The sequence below is a fragment of the Watersipora subatra genome, chromosome 8, assembly GCF_963576615.1.
Source record: "Watersipora subatra chromosome 8, tzWatSuba1.1, whole genome shotgun sequence".
Taxonomy (NCBI): domain Eukaryota; kingdom Metazoa; phylum Bryozoa; class Gymnolaemata; order Cheilostomatida; family Watersiporidae; genus Watersipora; species Watersipora subatra.
In genome coordinates, this window is record NC_088715.1 from 34,650,429 (window position 1) to 34,674,971 (window position 24,543).

The following is a 24,543-nucleotide window of genomic DNA, read 5'->3' on the forward strand; positions in this document are numbered from 1 at the left end:
ATTTAACAAAATTGTTTAGAAAAATAATAACAGTAACATATTGCCCAACATTGGTCACTATATACTTCAATCTTGTAAATTCGAATGATTATTATTATAATTAAATCTTATAAAATCGAATAACTATTCTTATAATTAATCATTGTAATAATTTTATAAAAACTCTTAGAAAAAATATCATCGTCATTTCCTTTACTTTCACTGCTTTGAACATCAGTTGGAATACCAAAGTACTTATTATAAGTGTCCAAAACGTCAGTTACCTACTTTGAAATCAGCAAAGAAGAAACGATTGTTTTTCAGTACTTTCACGTTAATTACAGAAACCTTCGGCAATTGGACAATGCCATAGACTGGTGAAATATGCACGTTTTTCTCGTGAAATGCAAACGACATAATAGTTCTACTCTTTGTCCCTCGGCTTTATATGCGTCTCGTTGACCGGTCTAAATTTTGAATTAAAAAGCTTATCAAAGTTTCAATAGCAATTTTAGACCAAATTAATCCGTCTATTTATGTATAATTCAACCAGATGGGTAAGGTTTAGGAAATTTTCTACAAATAATAAAGACTTGGTCACATATTTAAATAGGTTTATATGTGTTTTGTATCGTTATTATACTTAAATGACTCCATTGAAAATTGGTTAAATTTGTTAATGAGATTTCAACACAGGACATCTAACTAGTTATATGATATAATAAAATGTGATAGCTGATATTTACAATATGAGTTCAGTTGCTCTAATTTGTCCGTGACCAGCCAAACCGATGCTGCTTAATGCTTTAAAACAATTTTTCATCAAAAATCCAAGTATCTGGTGCACAAAGATTACTTCACAGTTAGAAATTTAAAATGTTCAACAAGCAGGATTCCAGTAATAGAGCGCTACCACTGCTGTTCTATGGCCTCTGCGCATTTGAATATCAGTGAGAGTCGTTCACCGTTAGAAAAAATATGATGGCCACAAAAAAAATAAAGCTGCAAAATACAATTTATTGCGTATATGTGCAATAATGTATGGATAAAATTAGAACAAAATGTTTAATCAAGAAGGTAAAACACTTGTTACCAAAACCTTTAAGAAAACTCAAATATAATGTATAATAATAGCAGCAATAAAATAAAGTTGTGTTGAAGCTCAAGTTTTTGTAGGAACAGGTGAACCAGAACTAAACAATTTTGCTTTAAAGAGGAAACTGAAGATATTGTACAGAACTTTGAGCTTTCTCTATTGGGTGGAAGCTTGCTGTTCTACTTCATAGATGGTTGGTTTACCTGCAACAGAATATTCTAGAGTACTAGAAAGCAGATTTACCAACAGTATGCTAAGCAAACATTAAGACTTCATTAATTCGACAATGTGACACTCACTACTAATTATGACCCGGTTTGCTATCAGAACTTATGCTAAAAATTAGCTAATTTATACCAACATACACCACTAATGTATTACAATGACCGGTCTGCATGGACTTATATTTTAAGACCCGGTTTTTTCATGTTATCTACCAGTTTCAGCAAAGGACAGCGACTATCTACAAATAGACAGACTAACATTGGGCAAATTGTTTTTTACTTTTTTGGTTCAAAGTGAACAGTAAGGTGTTGATTCAAATGATTCAACTACAACGTTCCATTATCATTATATTTTAAAGAAATGTTAGCTTTTGGGCAGCTGAAAAGTTTGTAATTGTCCAAATATTTCTCTAAAATTCTGGCATCCTGATTATCAGATACCATATTTATGCTTTGTTACTTGATTAGTTACTTCATTACTTCTTTAATAGATGCTAGCTACTCTATAGTATTGTTATGGTTTGAATGTTTTTAATATAAGTTTAATAAACTTACAGCAAGTTATTTATCCAATTGGCTAGATAGTGTAATATCATGGTTAAATCATAACTGAAATTCTGCCTTGAAAAAACCGATATTAGGGAAAAGGAGCAACTATAGTTATTGTAAAGGAAAGCTTTACAAAAACTGTATATAAATGTATATTACTAGGCACAATTAGCATGCAAAATTCCATTTACTAGTACTCTTCAAAGCAGCCATTCTATTACTTTACCACATATTGCTGAGATTAGAAGTTATGCTTTCAACTACTAGTAATTCCACAGAAAGAAAACTTCTTTGTATACATTGAGTAGTTAGTTTAATTTGCTTAACAGCTCATAAACCTACACCAGAATCCTACTAACCGCTACAGATAATTACACATATCAATTAATCGAATGAATAATAGATATATGTACATGTAAGTGTAAATTGATAAACAGTTTATTAAGAAATAATAAAAACTTTTTATTTATTTTAGCTTTTAATTACTTAACCATGCAAGTAGAAGTTTAGCTTACTTTGAGATTAAGAACGATGTATAAACTTAGTTTATGTAATGTTCAGTTTTTATATATATACATATAACACAAATATCGTCTGTTTTTTATCTTTCTGTTTGTCTGTCTGTTAACTTATAAAGAGAAAACCAAAGATATTTAAGTAAAAGCAAACATAGATCAAACACAAATTTTTTTGAAAAATTGATTACATTATTTTGCTTCGGATCAATTTGGTAATTTTGGGCAACAAAAATAAAAATCGGGGTAATTTTGAAAAACTTTATTAAAAATTTTTAAGAGTTAGGCGTTAAAATATTTAAAAGTATCTTATCTGTCAACATAACTACATCTTCAAATTGTCCTTTGTAAATATGTCCCTGAAATGGCGTTTTGGGGAATGTCAAACATGGAGTTGTCGGTACCTGCCTACAATATATATTTATGTTTTGACAGCAAGAAATAGTATTTTAAATGAGTAAGATAGTATATACATATACATATATATATATATATATATATATATATATATATATATATATATATATATATATATATATATATATATATGTATATATATATATATATAAATACATATACATATATATATATATTTATATACATATATATATACTCATTTATATATGTATATATATATATGTATATATGTATATATATACATGTATATATATGTATATATATGCATATATATAGATATTTATATACATATATATATATATTTATATGTATATTTATATGTATATATAGTTATATTGATGTAACTATATATATAATTATATATATGTTTATATATATATGAAGTTTATATATATAAACTAATATAAATAATGCAGGCCTAACATATGTATACTAGACCTGCATTATATTGTATTGATGTAATGGTACGTACATTATTTAATGGTAGGATAATTAAGTAGTATAAATTGAAGTTACATTGCTTGCTAATATTATACTATTGCACAATATATTTTTAATAACATGAAATAGTACATTGTTATAAAATGCTACATTAAAAACCATACAATGTGTTTTCCAATATCCTACAAATAATTGCACACTCTCTTTCTAACTATCTTTCATTAAAATACATGAACGATACTTTATACAATACAATGATGTTACATTACAGCTAAAATTGCATTGTCAAAATTTGAAACTTTAAGCTAACTAGCACATTCCTGTCAATAGTTTTGTTGCATGTTCTGTCAATATTCTTATTGATAATGTTTCTTTTATGGAAAAAAGTTTTGATTCGTGTTGTAAATTTCATAATAGTGCTATAGTAAAACAAACAGAAAAAACTTTACTGCAATTTGCAGCAAAATTTTAAAAATATGGTATACATTATTCATCATTTTTTTGTAGTTAGCTTTGGCTTAAACCAGCAAAAATGTTATACTAAATTTATTAATTACTTGTAAATCTCATGATCAGTAATTTGGAAGAGTTGATTAGACACTTACTAGATCTTGCAGAGGCTGATGTGACATGATTAGCACTTGTGTTCATATTTTGTTCAGGTGAAAGTTTACATTTTTATCACACATATTTAGACTTAGAGACTTAATAAAAGCTTTGCAAGCCAAGTAAGGTGACATTCAAGAGTTAGAGGATAAGCACAGTTTGGATGCAGTTGGTCTACTGATTGGTTTTACATTTAATTCAAATTATTTTATTTTACATTTATTCACAACTAGTACCCTGTTAGTCCACTTTGCCAGGAAACTAATCGTCAAGTCTACTGTCAAGCGTGGCAATAAACACAGAGATTTACTATATGCACAATTATTCTAAAAAGTAGCAGGTTGTTTGATAGGCATGGATGGTAAGGTGTTGAACTACCACCAAGAATGACGTTAAAAGTTTGAAAACCGATGAAAACAAAAATTTTGCAGCACTTTCAGTGTAGTTTTGAAAAAATGAATAAACAAACAAGAGAACACAGCCCTTTTTTATAGTAAACATTTATCAAGAATCAGATTATATTATTAAAAGGCCAAGGCGTTATGTACTAAAAAACCATACATTCATAAAACAATTACTAACCAGGAATTTCACGAGTACAAAGCATTTGTTGATAGTAAGCCCCTCCAGCCCTGAACTGTTTGAGTGAAAGTGACTTCCTTGAACTTATCACAAAAAACAGAGCGCTCAAAGTCAGACCTGCAATGCAAAACATCACATGCTTTATTAGAGTTGTCTTCTCTTCAGATAAATAACAAGAAAACACCAAAAAGAATGCTCAAGCATAATTTATTCAGGTCTTTGAAGCACATAAACTTGTTAAAATAAATGCCATTTTGAGTAATTTGTTTCATAACTGGAGAAAAAAATGTGAAAAATAAAGAGCCCACAAAAGCATTAAAGCAAATGGATTATATAAAGCCATATATAATATAATATATTGTTTACAATATATATAAACTATTTATATAAAACTACATATAAAAAGTTGAATGATCGGCATATACTAAATCAATAAACTGAGCATTGAAAAAACAGTCTTCATTTGTTATTTTATCTATCACACTCCTGAATAAAGGAATATGTTTGGCAGTGTATAGTTTTGGTTGTAGAAAAAAGCAAGATGAGCCAAAACTTGCATTTTTTAGAGAATTTTACTCAGCGAAAGGGTTAAAGAAAAAAGAGGTTATCGAAGTAACAACTAGTCTTATAGAATTTTATCCCTGTTTCACCTCAAAACACAAAATGAAAATATTAGGGTGCTAGGCCTAAAGTTATTTTTAAAATACACGCAATATAAGCTATTTCATTTTAATATACATGTATGTTTGTGAAAAATAATTTAGGTGATGTATTTTCAATTTTTTAAATAATTTATCCAATTTATATCATTGCTGTTAATTTTTTGAACAGCAAACATTAAAAAATTTTTTTGTAACTTTAGCCTTAAAGCTAACTAAAATCTCTATGTCAATATTTGCTAAAATTGTATATTCATGTAGTTATGAAAGAATATTTGCACTTGAAGTAATTGAAAATTAAGGTTGGCATTGAATATGCATTGACATACACATTACAGTGTTTTGGCTTTTAACAGCAAACTCTTCAAAAACCTTTGCAGCAGCCTTTCAAATTGAACCGCTTGAACTCAGTCTAAATCATTTACTAGTGTGTGGGTGTCCGTCCACCTGACTTACTTACCGTAGATATTATGGACAATGACGAGAATGATCAGCCATACAGAAATAGGTTTATCCAAAGCATCCTGAATTCTCGTGACTAAGATGAGGAGTTTGATAAGTAAAAAAGAGATGACATAGCCAATGAGAGGTTTCAAGTACCTCTCAACTCTTGCCTGTAAAACAAAGATATTTAGTTGTAACCCTACCAGCATCCAAAACATTCCAGGTCCCGTTAAACATTCGTTTTTACGTTAACTTTGCTTGATTTACCTGCATGCATATTTAAAAAAACTACAGTGCCACCAGATACTATAAGACCATATCACATATTTTGGTACTTTTGCTGGTAGCACTGGTTTATTACCCTAACTTTACTAAAAATAGTCGCAAACAATATACCAATAGATACAAATTTTTGACCAACCAATATGGAGTTATTTTCCAATAAGAAGCTAATGCCAATTAACTTTTTTTCAATTCTCAAGCATATGCCGCCCAATTTGGCAAAGAATGAAATAGAACCTCAACATTTGCTTCTTGCTTTGTTTGATTAATTAAATTGAATATACTATTGCAACAAAATTTGAACAACTTCTGTAATAGTTGGTGTCCTTAATTTGCCATTAGAGATTGGGTAAAGTGACTAGACTACCCTTAATCCTTGGTAATACATGATAACAAGAAAAAATAGAACAAAGAAAAATCTCTGCATTTAATGATGTGCAATATGGTAATGAAATGGATTACCGTGGCTCTAGCGAAAGTGCCAAGAGAAACAAAAGCATGAATTATTTGGTGTCTCATATTTTCTACCAGCAACATTTATGTGAAGATTTTGATTGTGTTACAACGTAAAATTAGTGTTTGGCTGTCCTCAAGAACTGCAATATATATATATATATATATATATATATATATATATATATATATATATGAGTGTATATATATTCAATGGGTGAGTGTGTAGTAAATGGCAGGTCAATATGAGAGTATAACAAAAGAAACTTCCACCTGATGCTCAAGGTTCCTTGCTGCTGGTGACATGTGGTACTGACTCTGGACACTTCTGACATGCCATAGCATGTAAGCAACAGCCGCCAAAATCAAAATCAAACTGATAATCACAGGTCCAAGGTATCTAAAAAATTTATCAACTTTGTAAGACGGTTTTTTATGAAACGAGTTTCTCTTTATGTACAGCAAATCATGTTTTTTTAATAAAAATGTTACATCTGATGTCAGACTTAGTAGAAAGTAGTAAAACTGAAATATGTTTAAATTGAGCTTTTGCCGTTGTTTTTAGGTAGTTTGTTTTAACTCGGCAGCACAACAATCGACTAAAATAAACTACAACTAAAAATTCCCCTGTCATACAGCCCATGACCAAAGTGATATCGGAAAAAAGAAAGGGTACTGATGGTTGAGAAATGCAATATTAGAAGTCAAATGGCACTGCAGTGCAATAGGATAACTGCAATTGTAGCTATAATGTACTGGGTGTTATTATGTACAAAAAACAGCAATAATGAAAGAAAAAGATTATATGCTTATATATCTCCCCGCAATAAAAGAAATGCAATCTTTGAAGTAAAATGCACTGATATTATTAGAATAGCCAATATTATTAATATATTAATACAGTAATAATAGAAAACCAATGCATAATTTTGTTTACATTTCAAAACGTCATAGCTAACATTATCAAGAAGTTGTGATATTTATATAGATTTTTAGAAAATCTATTTATCAAAACTATTTAGAAAAAATAATAACAGTAACGTATTGCCCAACATTGGTCACTATGTACTTTATCTTGGAAATTAGAATGCTTATTCTTATAATTAAATTTTATAAAATCGAATGACTGTTCTTATGCTTAAGTATTGTAACAATCTCATAAGAATTGTTAAAATATACCATCGCCATTTCTTTACTTTCTTGGCCTTGGACATCAGTTGGAATACCAAAGTACTCCAAATTGTCCAAAATATCAGTTACTTTGAAATCGGCAAAGAAGAAACGATAACTTTTCAGTACTTCTACGTTAATTACAGAAACCTTCGGCAATTCAACAATGCTATAGACTGGTGAAATGTGCACATTTTTTTCATGAAATGTTCACGTCTTAGTGGTTCTATTCTCTGTCGCTCGGCGCTTCGTTTGCCGGTCTTATTTTTGATAAAAATAAGGCTTGTCCAGTTTTAATAACAATTTTAGGCAGTATTAATCTGTCTATGTATGGATAATCCTATAAAATGGGTAAGGTTTAGGAAATTATTTACAAATAATAAGGACTTGGTAACATATTTAAATAGGTTTATATCTGTTTTGTATCGTTATTATACTTAAACAACTCTATTGAAAAATGGTTAAATTTGTTAATAAGATTTTGGTACAAGGGTTTGTGACAGCCGTTGATGAATAATTTTTGTGAGTTGGGTTCACATATGCATTTATCATAAATCTCCAAAACATTTGCTTCGCTCGTGTTTGGTCGTGAGATAAAAATTCTGTTAAATGCGATTTTCACATTTTACAAAACTAGTATAGATTGTCACTTACAGACCAAATCTCCAACCTTTTCCTGATGAAGTGTTTCTTAGCCAACAATAAGGTGCTCCAGAAGGTCCATAATCTTGCGTAGTCAAAGGCAAACAGGCCAAAAAGACTGGGACTATCCATGCAACAGCTGTGAGATATCTAGTACAAAAATTTAAACCAAATTCTATAAATTAATAACATTGTGCGTCAAACAATTCTTCTTTACTCACTCCATGTAAATGAGCAAACATTCATTTCTAAGTGCCTATATATAATACAGCAATAGTGTAGCAGAACCTCAGTGCGTCAGTATTGTACTGTACTGTAGTGCCACGCTGGGTTTACTTGCAGATCACGGTTCCGAGGACACTGTATTTAAAACAATTGCTATGTGATGCTTTATCTCAAGGCAGAGAATAAAACAAGCAACAAAAACACAACCTATGCGTATGTACAAGTGTGACACCATGTACACATGGGGCTGCGTATTGCAAAGGTTGCTTCGATTTTGGTTTCAAATCACCGAACTTTATCATCACAGAAAGAGTGACGCGATCGTTTCCATGATGACATTACCGCAAAATATGGAGGGGTGACACTGCGATATGGATATACGGAAACTTAACAATTCTGCAAGAATTCTACTGATGTAAGTGAGCTGACAATATTTTATTTTAGGCAACTGAGTTTTAAGGTATTGCAAACACCTAATTGGCATGTACCTAACGAGTAACAGCATTAATAAAATTATGATTACTTTTAATTCTTTAGGTCACTTCTTTATCGAAAACTTAAAGTAGGTTTCAGACATCAACAGAGGTTTTGATACTTTTTATCTTTTATCTTTATCCTTTTTAATACTTCTACCCATAAAGTCATTATCAGAGAGAAATTTTAGTGAGTATCTTCATTGCAAAGTTCATTTCTTTCAGACATAGTTTAGCACCTCTCAGTTAACCATTTACCAGATTAGCTAAATTCAACTTACTGAGATGACAGTGTCTTACCAACCTATCGTAACAAGAGTATTATTTTGAAAGCATCTAAGTTAACGTAAAACTAATCTAATAATTAAATCAATATAATAAATTAATGTAAATAAATAATTGCAGTTTACTAAAACTTGCAAAATAATTTGTTCTATTTAAATTGAAACAGGCAGGAAAAATTTTTTATAAGACATCAAAAAAACGTTTTGTAAAATTTCTTTATGCTACAATATGCCACAACTATTCATGCCATGCAGTAAAGGTTTTTAGCATGGATTTATGTAGATAACTCTATCTTAGCACGCCTGTCTCACATTTATTACTTTTTGTACCATCTCAAGTTATATCATATCAAAATATATATGCAAATAAATACATGTAACCATCATGTACTAAACCTCATTACATAATTTTACACTTTATGGAGAATCTGACACAAAACTGCTCTGTGCCATATTAAATTATTGGCAAAATATAGCACAGACATATCTTAGGATATTCTGTAAAATCTCGTCGCATTACATGAGCTTATCTGACAAGTTTGATTTAAGGATATGCCTTGTTCCATTTGCAATAAAACTGCTAGGATAATATTACTAACTATTCCTAATATCAGACAAATTTATCATACCTTATTCTATGAATTTCAGTATTATCCAGTTTTATTAAGACAATGCCTTGAACATAATTAATAACATTATAATAAAGTTTATTATATCTTGCCAACTAATGGAATTTACCTAGTCTTTCGCCTTTCCTATAATAACATTATTTCGAGCAGAGTTATTGTTGCCATAGGTTTACAATGTATAGCTCAGGTTCGTAGGAATGAGAACGAGGAATAGAACAAAGGCAATCATTACTCCTACCTTTCATACTGAGCGATGGACTTGTCTCTAACAATTATCATCATTAAGAACACTGTGAGAAAAATCATCCAAAGAATCTCTACCCAGTCTAGAAAACATATAACTGTCAATATAATATCAATAGTGAAGGTATAAGATGCAGTCAGCATGTCATTTAACAATGTCTATGCTGAAATATTGGTACTACTAGACCACAACTCATAAACTATTCTGTCATATGGCACTTCCGCGTACCTGCTAATCAAAATATAGCTAGGTTTAATTTCATGACAATAAACCCAAATTTTGTAAAGAAGGTTGCTAAATGTGTCCTTTATAATTTGTTGAAGCTTACCAAAAAGAAGATGAAAGAAGCCTTGCGCAATACAAGCTGATGAATACTCAAATTCTGGCTCACCATCTCCCTGTCACAACAGAAAAGATATATAACCATTTCGTAGCTCATTGAAACAAAACGTTTTGAAGCTAGAATCAAATAGTATAATTTAACTCTTTCGCTACTGCAAGCCGATGTATAATGAAAATGTAATATTATATGATACGATGCATATATTATACAATGTAATATAGTATGTACCGACCACAAACCGATGTATCAGCTTATCAATAGGGTTACGCTTTTCTTTCCATTACAAAGCCCACACTTAGTTACAGTATACCAAGCAAAATTTGTTTCCAACAACACAATGTTGTTGCCAATTACGGGAAACCAATAGAAAGTTTTTGGCTAACTAATTTCATTTCTAATTATTTTTCAAAACAAAAAAATCAGATCGTTATGGCAATATAAAACACACTGTGTTCGTTCGATGCAAAGAAAGCGTGAGAAAGTTTGTGGTAGTGGGACTCACTAAACAATTTCATTCGTACCTTGTAGAAAATTTTGTTTTAAATAAAATTTTATTTACGGTAAAATGATATCTGTTTTTATCCTTGAGATATTGCTAGAATACTGGTGGTTGGTGGTGTTTTCCAAAATTTGTTCGATTTAATTTGGGCAGAATAATCGTTCGGTCAGAGTTTAATGCGGCAAAAGAATTAGGTATAAAAATATTTCTTTTTTATAAAAAATTGAATAGATTGTAACAGAAGAATGTTGCCTGTTAGTTTGGTTATCTTCGACGCTTGTTAAGACAAGAAGTAAAACGTGTGTAGATAATGGTGGAGTTTGCTCTTTGGCTCCAAACATAAAAAAGGTGTATTACCATACAAATGTTTATATATTTTCATGCAAACTTATCTATAATCACATGAGAGATGCATTATGAGTTGTTCACTCCAATGATTTTCTATTTAAGTTGAAACTACCTGTTCTATATTACATATGTTAATCACTCTATTGATTAGAGGCTAATTAACTGATAAAGCAATCAAAACATTTTAGCATTTACATTTAGAGGAACCATTGGTTAGTGTAATCTATGAAAACTAAGTTTTAATTAGCACCTCAGGCTATTGACTTGAATGACTATTCAAGGAGCATATGCTTACCCAAACGCAATGAAACCTCAAAGATTCACTTTATCCCTCTGTAATTGGTCTCTATGGCTCAGTTAACAGGTCTGTGACTTATTTATCCCTTCTATGATTTAGTTATAATCTTTATGACTGAGTTTTCACCTCTTGAAATCAGTTATTACAAAAATGATTCGGTTATAATTCCCTCTATGACTTATTTAGTGCCTTTATGACTTAGTTATTACTTCTATGACTCAGCTATCACCTCTATAAGACTCAGCTATTACTGCTTTGAATCCGTGATTATCTCCATGACTAATCTTTACCTCTATGACTCAGTTATTACCTCTATGACCTAATTATCACCTCTATGACTTAGTTATTAGCCCTATGACTTGTTCACCACCTCTATGAATTAGTTATCACCTTTATGATTAAGCCAATACCAATATTACATGCATATTACATCCAATTTAGAAGCTAACTTATACCAAATTCATAAAATTTGCGTAACATTTGTAATGGGTTACAGTTTGATGTAATAGGCTAAAAACCTATTCCATATGCTCTTTTGTGAAGAAAACAATAAAAACCTTGTGATTCCAACTTAAAATACTCTTTTCAGAAAATGAAAGCAGTTTTGACTGTTACTTTTCTTATAATTAACACTCCCATTGATAACTCAATATTTGTTAGTATTCTAATTGTTAGTTTCTCAATGTTAACACTCTCATTGCTAACACACTCATTGTCAATTCTCTCACTTGTAACATTTCCATGGCTAACACTCTCAATATTAACATTATCATAATTATTACCATCATCATGGGTAACAGTTAGAAGGTAATACTCTCATTGCTAACAATGTCACTAGGAATATTATTATGGATAACACTCTTTTGTTAGCACTCTAATTGTTAACACCCTCAGTGTTAAGGATTCATACTTTAAACAATTCTGACATATGCTTGTAGTTGTAAGCTTTAAAAAGCAAGATTTGAGAAATAAATTACTTAAATTTAAGGTTTAAAAAATTTAATAATTATGCAATAATCGGGTTAAATTATATCAAATCTCTAGTGAGCCATAATGGTCTTTGAGACAATTAGTAGTTAGATGATTTCCAAATATGTTCGTACAATTTGCGTAGCCAACTTCTTAGCCTGCCAAACAGATGCGGCAAGCATGTTCTAAACTTCCTTAAGATAGGGGAAATCCCCCTTTTCCCCTGGTCATGTTATACAGGCGTTGACATAAGCTCATGTCATTTGAAGGACGCCCTGGTACCATCAATTAAAATATGATTTAAAATGCCTTGAAGGAGACAGTTCATGACAATAAGTGACCACAAAATCTTCATAAATGGAGACACGAGTCAACATATACACATATAAATAGTAAATAAGTGTGATTGTGGTCAACAACTGCATGATTTGTGATACATTACATTCAAGACTAAGCTGTAGAATGTGCATATTTGAGGAAAAGTGATCTTCCTCCAGGTGTTTATTACTACTTTAAGTTTGCCACATGCATGTCTGTAAGGGGGGGGGGGGGGAGCGCCACAGCTTTGATTAAAATAACCCAGCTGTGAGAGATAACCAAATCAATCGTGGCATGAAAAACTTGCTACCAAATCACTCAATTAGATTTAGCCAGGCATAACAAGGACTGTTTTTGTTGAACAATATATTATTATTTAACTCGCACAGAAATCTATATTTTGGGTCATCACAGCCAAATAATTCAACAAATGAGTCAGCATGCCAAATCATCCGCGAGTAAAAGTTTTATTTGAGAAAATTTCAGGCTGCAAACAAGTTGCTAAGATCTAATAAAGTTTATGCAAAAGATTGTTTGCTCAAGTAGAGGATCTTCATATGAACATTCAAATTAAAACACGCTATTTGATATTCAGCTCATTGTTTAAACATGGAAAAATATGGTTTTGCACATAAATATAGAGTGTTTATCCTTCATTTTTTGTTTGCTTGTAACCCTGACTAACTGCCTTTTCCTTATTAGAAGCTGTAGAAAATAGCTTATTTACAACTATTTTATTGGCAGATAGATCAGCGTAAAAGTGTGTTTATAGGAGGATGATCTATCAGAGTAGATTCAATGGCGACAAAGTCAATAAAACCAAAAAATGATTTAAAAAAAGTCATTGTAAAAGTTCCAACGCAAAAAACTGTTAAACTCTATGCCACTACATGCTACAGAATACTACTATTATTGTTACTACATGGCAACACAACTCCGACAATTGGTCTGGTGTAAATGTACCTACATGTAAGTGGTACTAGCTTTAACCAGATTAGTATTCACCATACTAAAACACTAAACAAACAGTAGTTACAACCAAACATATATACTAAATTTAACAAAATCGGTCGGTTAATTAATATATATATATATATATATATATATATATATATATATATATATATATATATATATATATATATATGTATTCTCTATTCATTAGTGGGAAGGTAGGAAGCAAGTAAATTAGAAAATCAATTTTATTTTGGTAGAAAGTAACTGAACAATACAACTACATATATAAACTATTAATAATAATTATATTTTAATCTCTAGCATAGATTATAAGAAATGAACGATACTTACGGCAACCACGAAGATGTCAACAAGTAAGTTTGCCAAAAGCAGCTGGAGGATGATCCTCTACAACAAACCAACATTCTATATTATTATTATAAAAGTAATTGTACTATTTTTATTGTTACTATTAAGACAAAACTAAACAGTTTTGGATTTGTTAATAACTATTAAACACTTACTATTATCCAGTATAAAGTTTTATAACTTTAACTGCAGCTTTTGGAAAAAAGGTCTCTTATGAACATGAGTTTTCCTATTATAAACAAGAAAAATGAAAATTGTTTATCACAAGATAATTTAAGTCAAGGAGTTGCAGAGGCCAACATCTGACGCTGATTCAGAAACATTTTGGTTAAGCTTGCTCGTTGTAATTGTTTTATTGGTTGTCTTTATGCTTGTAAGTCAGATGTCTCATTAGCTACTGTAGTTAAGTTACATTTTACATCGACTATGTTTATTAAATACTAAATAATAAATTATATATATATAAATATATATAATCTGGTGCCAGCACATTGACTTTCTTAAAGTCTGTGAGGCAACTTAGTTGTTTCATGGCAGGAAGTCAACTCTCATTGGTAATGGGATTTGTGTCCCTTGCCTGAGCTCTGAGCTGCACTGATGAGGCTTCAATAGCCGAAACAGTACTGTCTGTAGCATGAGTATATAAATATATATATATATACATATATATATATATATAAATATATATATATATTATATCCCTAAGCGTATATATATATATATATATATATATCCCTACCCTCTAAGCAATATGCTGGAGGAGACTCAATATGGGTACCAGTTTAAGAGTGGTACCAAGATAAACCACCTCTTCTACATGGATGACATCAAGCCGTACGCTAACAAAGAAAGGGACATTGATTCACTAATACACCTCACTCAGGTATACAGCAAAGACATCGGAATGACTTTCGGTATTGAGAAATGTGGAAGGCTAATTCTTAAGAAAGGCCATTCTATGCTCACAGATGGCCTAATAATGCCAAAAGGTACCATCAAAGATATAGAAGAAGGGTACAAGTACTTGGGGATTATGCAAAGCAACATCAACCACGAAGCCGATGTACGTCACAAAGCCATTACCGAATACAAGAAACGGCTTCGGCAGGTCTTACGGAGCCAGCTTAATGCCAAGAACCAAATCATGGCAATAAATACCTACGTACTGCCAGTAATAAGATATCCAGCAGGCATAATAAAGTGGACTGAAGAAGCCATCAAAGAAACAGATATAGCAACTCGTAAACTGCTGACCATGCATGGAGCACTCCACCCAAAATATGATACTACTAGATTGTATCTTGATAGGAAAGATGGCGGTAGGGGACTCAAAAGTGTACAGCAGACAGTGAAAAAGGAGGAGCAAAGCATCAAAGCATATGCAGCCTTCATGGCCATCTCAGATAAGTTGCTAGCTGAATTTCAATCGGCTGCTCTTACAACGGACCTACGGCCTGATGAGGAGGAAATTGACTGGCACACGAAACCTCTTCATGGTGCTTACCACCAACAAATATCTAAGGTTGGCGCTTTTCACCAGACATATATGTGGCTGAACAAAGGAAACCTAACGGCCAATACAGAGTCGCTAATCATGCAGCCCAGGAGCAAGTGCTCCCAACAAGGCAACTTTAAACGAAAATCTATCACACTAGAGACGATCCTAGATGCAGACTGTGCAAAGATGCACCTGAGAGTATGCATGGAACGCATACACTGAGCGGGATAATCATGTCGCAGGTATTGTGTATAGAAGTCTATGTGATGAGTATGGCCTTAATAAACCACAACACTGGTGGGAAGCTCCTGGTAAGGTGAATGAAAATGACCGCGCTAAGATCCTCTGGGACTTCTACATCCAAACTGACAAGCATGTCAGAGCAAACCAACCAGATGTAGTGGTGGTAGACAAGGAGAACAAGAGGGCTACTACAATAGATATAGCAGTACCCAATGACTACAATAGAGCCAGCAAAGAAAAAGAAAAGGTAGAGAAATATCTCCCTCTTGGAGAAGAAATTGAAAAATGCTGGAATGTAAGAACAACTGTAATCCCAGTAGTCATTGGGGCACTGGGCGCAATAACACCGGCGCATAAAATGTGGCTTGCCCAAATACCAACAACAATCAACTCAGGTGAGTTGCAGAAAAGTGCGCTATTGGGAACAGCTAAGATCTTGAGGCGAGTGCTCAAACTCCCAGGTCTCTGGTAGGAGACCCGAGTTAGAGCAGAATTTACCACCCATACGGGGTATCCGTGGTGACGAATCAATCTATATATATATATATATATATATATATATATATATATATATATATAGACATACATATATATATATATATATATATATATATATATATATAGACATACATATATATAAATATTTATATCAATTACATATATATATATACAGAAGAATTGTATTCACGGTCAAGTTGTCTATAAAAGTGTTTTAAGTTTCCTGAGCTGATCCAATTTGGAGTAATACAGTTTTATCAAACTTTCACATCTTCTATATCTATATATATAACAAACTCCAAGTGTTTTCCTGATTTTCTTTAGGAGTATAGCAAAATACATTGCTTTTTATTCATAACAACGTTAAATTTTTTTTGACTTTAGATCATTGGCAAACCTGAGCGGGTGACTTACAGAGTGAAATGTTCGATACTGCATAGTCAGTAGAATGCAAATGAGGGCAGCCGCAACACCTATGATGCTCATTGATAGAAACACATTCTTTGTGTCCAAAGCCACTTTCTAAAACATAAAGAAATTTATGAAAATTTATACCATCTATGGTTTGGAAACCAGCATGGAACAAACAAGTGTAATGATATTGTTGACACGCATATAAAGTAGATCTTTCAAAATTTCAATGTGGATCACCAAGTTACCCCATAAATTAAAGTATGTGGTCTATCATAGCCCCTGGTGTGATAATCTTTTTGTAATTTTATTGGCTATAATCACCTTTTGTAACAGTGGTTATTTAGTTAAGGCTGGTTAACACTACTTCACTGTATGTCAGTGCAGTATCTTTGGCAGTTATTTGCCAATTATGTGCATCGTAAATCAGAGGCATCGTCGAGGCAATGCAGATTAGTAGCAAACTGTTATTACTAAAATTCTAGTTTATTAATTATCAGTGCAACGTTAAAAAGGGTGTTTTATTTAAAGAGGATTAGTGTTTATGAAGTCTCGACCGCAGATTTCCAATGTCTGAGCGATCTTGGAAGTTTAAGTAAGATGCCTGTTAAGCCTAGAGCAAGCAGATGCTGTGCATGTTTGTAAAAGCATTGCTTTCGAATTAATGGCTCTGCGATCTTGGCTTGACAAGTCTGAGTCCAGTGAAAAGTGAACCTCTGCAACTTTATATATTCCAAGTTGCAGAGTGCAATCTAAGGTTCCATGTCATTTTGGTCACCACCATCAGTAGTCTTTGAATAGCCGAAGCTGTTGTTTGCAGATTAGGCCTTTCAGACCACATAGCCATGGCTGCTATCATGAGGCCTTTCAGACCACATGGTCATGGCTCCTATCATGAGGCCTTTCAGACTACATGGTCATGGCTGCTATCATGAGGCCTTTCAGACCACATGGTCATGGCTGCTATCATGAGGCCTTTCAGACCACATGGCCATGGCTGCTATCATGAGGCCTTTCAGACCACATGGCCATGGCTGCTATCATTAGGCATTTCAGACCACATGGTCATGGCTCCTATCATGAGGCATTTCAGACTACATGGCCATGGCTGCTATCATGAGGCCTTTCAGACCACATGGTCATGGCTGCTATCATGAGGCCTTTCAGACCACATGGTCATGGCTGCTATCATGAGGCCTTTCAGACCACATGGCCATGGCTGCTATCATTAGGCATTTCAGACCACATGGTCATGGCTCCTATCATGAGGCCTTTCAGACCACATGGTCATGGCTGCTATCATGAGCAGAACTATTAAAGCTGGATTTTTTCTTAACCTGTTTTCACCACATTTATCTTTAAAAACTTGAACCTAAAATAAGTCATGTCTGCACACAGATATAATGCTATTTTAAAGATTTAACTGCTGCAATTGCAATTGGACTAAAAAATAATACTGCTATTGTGATCGTAGTCTACAAAAATTTTCTTTCAAATAAAACTTTGAAAAATAGCTTGTAATCTCAGAAATGTCAGTATATTAAAATAGCTTTCAGTCATTCTAAATCTCTAGAGATAAATGTGTGGAATAGATTGACAATCTAGCAAAATGTGCTCACACAGTTGGTTTGTGAACCAAATTGGTTTTAAAGTGCCTCACCAAGTGTTCATAGTAGTTGAGCTTACATAGTTTAACTTGATTGCACGAAAACTTTTGTGCAAGTGTTTCTTTCAACATAAATTATTATATAAGTTTCTGAGGAGACTGCTTTCAACGCGTTCTGAATGTATCATATGCCAAAAGACTATTCACATGATGCTAGCTTAAGTTTTGTGACTTTCTTTGATGGGCATCTCGTTAAACCCTCTACTAATATATTACATGGCTAAAATGTCTGCAATGCAAGCCAAAAGTTGAGGTTCAAGCTCAAATTGCTCTCTGCAACTGGACATGTTTCCAGTCATTGAAGTCTGTCTGCCACCAAACCCAGCTACGCCTAGCCACAAAAATGACGACAAAAAAGATATTAAGTTCTATCCTGATATATTGTTTAAACATATCAACCTTAAAAATAATATGTTTGCCTATTGTCCAAAAAAGGGAAATTTTAACAGGAAGGTGGGTTACAATATTATACAGAAATGCATATATAATAGCAAATAAGCTACTGTAACAGGTACAACCCTACCAAACATACAAGCCCTTTTTTTGCTTGCAAAGTAAAAAAACTTTGCAAGCAAAAAAAAGAGAAGAGAAATATCTCCTACTCATAGAGGATATCCAAAATACTTTCAGTTAAGAACAACTGCAATTTCAGAAGTTATTGGAAGATTAGTTGCAATATAACTGCTCATTTATTGCGGTCTCTCAAATACTTGCAGCTATCAGCACAACTCAGTTGCACAAAATATTATTATTGGGAATGGCTAAGATCTTGAGGCGAGTGCTTAAACCTCCAAGTCTCTCGAAAGAGATCCGATATTAGGTAGACATTAGTATTCACTTGAGTAAACCAAGATGAAGAAACAACTTTCATCTCACATACATGTAATATGATTATGTATACAGCCTATCATCATTGCTAATAGTCTCACTTATGATTAATGCTCAGTAAATCTGCTTATTACAAACAGTCGTTGAATTGATGTTTAATACCTTTTAAAAGTTTCTAAGGCGGCAGCATAGTTCTCATTAAAAAGTATCAAGAGTTTTTAAGAAAGAAACTTTATGAATAAAATATTTTTGCTCACTTAGTTAATACTCCTTAGTTAAACTTATAATAAGCTTTAGCATTATTAGATGTGTTTAAAAACAAATTTACATAATTTGTTGTCTATTTGTAGAAGTGAATGATAGTCTAGACACTCAAAATTTCTTGACAACGATGAAAGCATTTCCGTTTGAATCCGACCTAATCTTGGATTATGAGTGATGTTATGTTGCAGAAAACTTGGTCTGGTTGTATTTATCTTGATTACTGCTGCTAAAATTATTTTATTTTCTTAAAATTTTGTTTGGAAAGTAAAATTTGTTCATTTCCAAAACTGAACTAAATGGAGATCATTTATTCCACAGTAAAATATTAGACTTGTGAAATAGCTTTTAAACCAACTCAGTCATTTCTCCTTTTACATACATAACTGATCACTCATGTGATTATGACACTGTGACAAAATAGCCAGTGTTTAGATAGTTGACATTGTTAAATCACTTGGAATGTCATAACATCAGGAGGTAATGTCTTGACAGCTAGTTTTTTGAAGGTGACAGACATGACAGATTTACTCTGCCAGCTTTTTAAATGGTTACAAAACTCACTAACACCAATGTAGCAAAGAATAAAAAAAAAATGAATAGAAAAATAAAAATAAAAATTTAATTTTCATACAAGTTTTAGATTGAAAAATATTTGAAGAACTTACACACATATGCTCAGTTGACAAACGGCAGTGATGAAACATCGGCTCAATGTTGTTGCTAATTTTTCTACTGGTGCTGGTCGTGTTTTGGATGGTTTCATTTGTTTGTTGAAACAGAGTGTTAGTAGTGGTGCTGTTGTCCATGACAGCGGCCTCCACTAAAGCCTATAACAATACTAATAGATTGGGCTGACCAAAACCTTTGCTGAAGAAAGAGGATGCATAGGTTTACTGTTAGAAACTGTTAGCTGTTTCCTTTCATTATATAGTTAATAGATATTATTTTGCATACATGGTTAAACAGCAACTTACAATGCTACCACATTTCAGTTAGTGCTTCAATTGCTGCGAAAAATTCATGTTTGACCAAAGGTTCTTGAGCCAATGAATTCTCAAAAATGTGTCAGACAGTAACATATGACATTATGTTAATTTTACAGTTTAAAACTACATCAAATTATACCCTCACAATATTCAAAAACTCAATTGTAAGAGCGACAATAAGTTTCATAATAGTTTCATTGTTAGTTTAATCTGCAGTGTTTGCCACTTTATATTTACAAAGAAGCAAACATTAATTTGCCCAAATTGTTCAAAATTTATCAATATTTGTCAAACTAAAGACTGAAGTTTCCTAACCAGACATTTAGAGCGTCTTTATTTAAACGATTGCAATTAAAAATATTTTTGGCCCATGAACCTTTTGCAATTTGCTTAATGAAATTGAGAGCAATGTTTTATTAGCAATACTAATATTAGTCTCGTGTATATTGCATCATCATACATATATTTAATTTGAAGCGCAATCCTAACGACTGTGCAAAAATGTGGACCTTGAGTAAGCACCACCTAACAACTACTTAAATAAAAATGCTCAAAATAGATAGTGACGATTATCAGTAAGCCAAATTAGCCTCTTTACCAGAACTATAAATCAGACATGTTCTAGACAGGTCTTACCTTTTTGCAGAGTTACATCAAAATGCATTTTTGTAACTTCCAAGAAAGCGATTTTTAGCATTCTATTTTAACTTGTGATCTATACAATGCAAGTCAGATTTACACAATATTTTATATCTAATGAACAGAAATTGCTTATCTTTTGTTTTTGTGATTTGCAATTTTAACACTTTTGATTAAGTTATAACGATCATGTCGTGAAACTTCTCTTTAACCTATCTTCCTTCTCAGTTGGGAGAATGTTTTCTCCCAGAAAGTTGTCTGGTTGCGATTGCTTACGTTAGCTGTTAAATGTAAAAAATAGTTGATGGTTAATTTAGTAAGTTCGTCTTATACATATTTAACAACAGAGAATGAATCACGTTGCTTAAAATTATTTTATTTAAGATATATAATACAGTTGTGAAACCTATGCCCCCTGAGCCATAATCTTGCCAGATGCATTAGATATTAAAACGAGAAAAAGTTGTTTTCAAGGAAACTAATCTAAAACTTTGTATTTAGTAACTTTCCTTTGAAAGGTTCCGGTCGCAAAAAACCAACAAATCAAAATAATTAAAGATGGTGGTGTGCTTATGTCTCTCAGTGCTCTTAAAGTTGAAGCAAATTGTTGATCATATTTAAGGCTCAATGCTAAACAGAGGTTGAGATGTACTTTTTAATCTATATTTCGGTAAGTCAATCTTGTTTATTTACTTACATTTGCTATAGTCACAAAACCTTACATAAAACATGCATTGTTTTGACATGGTCAACCATACTACTGTCAAATACTACACAAGCACTTTAATGACTTGTAATGGTGTGGTGTTATTGAATATTTTGACTATTGCTGAATTTTTTACCAAACAAGTATAATGGTTTATATCATGTCATATCATATTGTATCAGGCATCATATAATTATTGTTATGTCACCTCATAGCATGGAAACATGTATATCTTATTATGTTGTCTTAAACCAAATCATGCCTCATCATACCAAATCATACCATATCACCTCATCTCACATTATATATTTTAATATCATTTTATGTTGTGGTAAACTACTAAAGTGTTTCATGGTTTTTGCTAAAAAAATACTATGATGCATAAGACATTTTGCTTTATTCTACAATTTTATAAAAATTGAAAGTATGTATCTTTTTTGTTCTAATTTTTGGACCATAATGTTCGATTCTAAAGGTTTATTTATGCGGATTTAGTAGCAGCTTAATTATTGAAAGTTTGCCGTTTTCTATGTAGTTTTACGTATTTGTACAAATTTGGACGAATTTTACCAATGTTATTATATGTAAGTACATGTATATACATGTATAAGTTAGATATAAGACACTTTTGCCATGCTGACACCAAACCAAACCACTGCAGCAAAGTAGTAGCTCGTTAAGGAGAAAGTTTTTCACTCATAGTTTTTTCAACCCTTAATGCCATTTAAAGTGTGTCACTGAATGCAGTTAACCTGTGCACTTCTGCTTCCAAAGAAAAGATATGATACTATCAGCTTGATTAGTGTGAGTTTTTTTGTTTTGATTGAAGCGGATAGCTGAAGATAGCTTTACTGAGTGAAAGCAACTATTTATATAAAATTAGTTGAGTATTTTAAGATATATAGTTTATGATTCAGTTTTCTACTGTGGACAGAACAGGTTTTTGGTCATATCACAGTAGGTTTTATATGCTATCAAAAGCTGCAATAATATTTATGTTATATAGATAATCCAAAATAATAAATATTGCATTAACTCATAATAAAGATGCTTGCCCATAACTTACTAGTATGAAGACTTCAAATCTATAATCAAGACAGAGATGCTCCAAAGCTTTGCTGTTTCCGAATGAAATTGAAAAGTAATTGACCAGAAGTATTCCTCGAATTCTTTGCTTGGATGCACACGTCTGAACATTAATCTATAGAAAATAAAGATTAGCAGTCAAGCGCTACCTTATGAAGCCTATGACAGCCTTGCAATAAAATAACAATTATGCTTGAAAAACCTGAGACGGTTGCAGCAGTTTTATAACAACCAGATGTGAAAGTGACAATTGGAAGATTTAATGTGCTTCATACAAAGCTCAGACAAAATAAGTAAATTCAACTAAAACTCTTCATTTAAGTCTTTGAACTTGAAACGACTTCTAACTTGAATTTGAGTTGAATCTTGACTCAAAAGGTGAGGAGGAGAAAAAAAGATTTTTCAAAATGACCTTCGTAGCTTCCCTAGTTGAACATATCTTTCCAATCTGTGCATTCATGTGAAACAAACAGGGAACAGCTAATTTATTACCAAAATTATTCGTCCGCGCTTGAAAATTTCATTCAGCGAATAAATGAAGAGCTAACTAGTAGAGCTGTCATGCAAATCAGAGCTAGTTGACTCATTGCACATTCATTGCATAAGTGCTAATCAAACTCTTTCTGAAAACTTATGTATAAGATACTAAACTACTTCTACCACTGTGTCTAATTGGTAAGTGAAATACATGTACTGAGTGGATAACTCGACTGCGATAGAATACATAAAACAAAACTTAAAGTTTATAAATAAAACACATTTTGCATACTTTTACACAAAATGTTTTTCAAACAATATGCTTTATCAGAATATTGTGCTAGGTAAAACTGAATGTGTCTAAAAATAGCCTAGTTTAATGCTTTTTGTCTGACTAGCTTTATTTACCAGCCTTTGAATCTTGTAGAAACAGCTGTAAACACTTGCTGCAAGAGTAAACCAACAATGAGTGACTTAATAAGTTTTTAGCGTTACCTTAGTAATAGGTGGCCATGTATCTTACTGACATATTTTGTGTATTTTACATTTATTTAAGCTGTAATGTGACATGAATGAAATTTAGTTACATCACACTTATAGACTAAAGATTTCAGCAAAAAACGAGAAATTTATGGTCGCACTGGTGTGTTAGTTTTTTATTGTCTAGTAAGGCAGCAGTTTTACAGTGTCTGTGTAGTAGTTTCAACTACAGCTGAGTAATTTGAATACAAGCTAAATTAGATTTAGAAAAAAAGTACTGACACTGATTTACTTTAACTCAGTTAGCGAACATGCCAGTAAACATGCGCAAAAAGGTGGAAAAGATACAATTTTAAAACTGTGTTTCTTTTGAATTAGTAGCTATAGCAATCTATGACTGTATATTGTGTAGCAATTTAACTGTGAATTGAATATCATTTCAAAAATTTACCTTTCCTTCACAACAAGTAACTTGGTAGTCTTGAGTGTCATGACAAATCTTCACGCTAATAAATAACAAAAATTAATCATATATACAGAAGTGATAAACACCTACAAAGTGAATGATTGAAATGGTAGCATTCTAAGCAAAGAAATTTAATGTTGAGGTTTGAATACTGTATGATGCAGTACTTTTACATAACTTCCAACCATGCCTTTGACAAACAGACATGGCTCGCATTATATTAAAGAACAAGCCATTGCGAATGGACATCTACGTGTATTTGGTTGTTCAAAATGCTACA

General features: G+C 32.1%; 1 protein-coding gene across 1 annotated transcript; it reads right to left on the bottom strand.

Moving 5' to 3' along the window:
* Positions 1-982: 982 nt before the first annotated feature.
* LOC137401484 (cyclic AMP receptor-like protein A) lies at positions 983-22,869 on the bottom strand. Its single transcript, XM_068087859.1, has 11 exons — positions 22,821-22,869; positions 20,089-20,250; positions 16,669-16,776; positions 13,998-14,054; positions 10,243-10,312; positions 9,909-9,996; positions 8,072-8,209; positions 6,521-6,647; positions 5,529-5,682; positions 4,410-4,526; positions 983-1,278 (listed from the first exon to the last, which is right to left on the bottom strand). The coding sequence occupies exons 2-11, from the start codon at positions 20,227-20,229 to the stop codon at positions 1,232-1,234; spliced, it is 1,047 nt and encodes a 348-aa protein (XP_067943960.1). The 5' UTR covers positions 20,230-20,250; positions 22,821-22,869; the 3' UTR covers positions 983-1,231.
* Between the last annotated feature and the right edge of the window lie 1,674 nt (positions 22,870-24,543).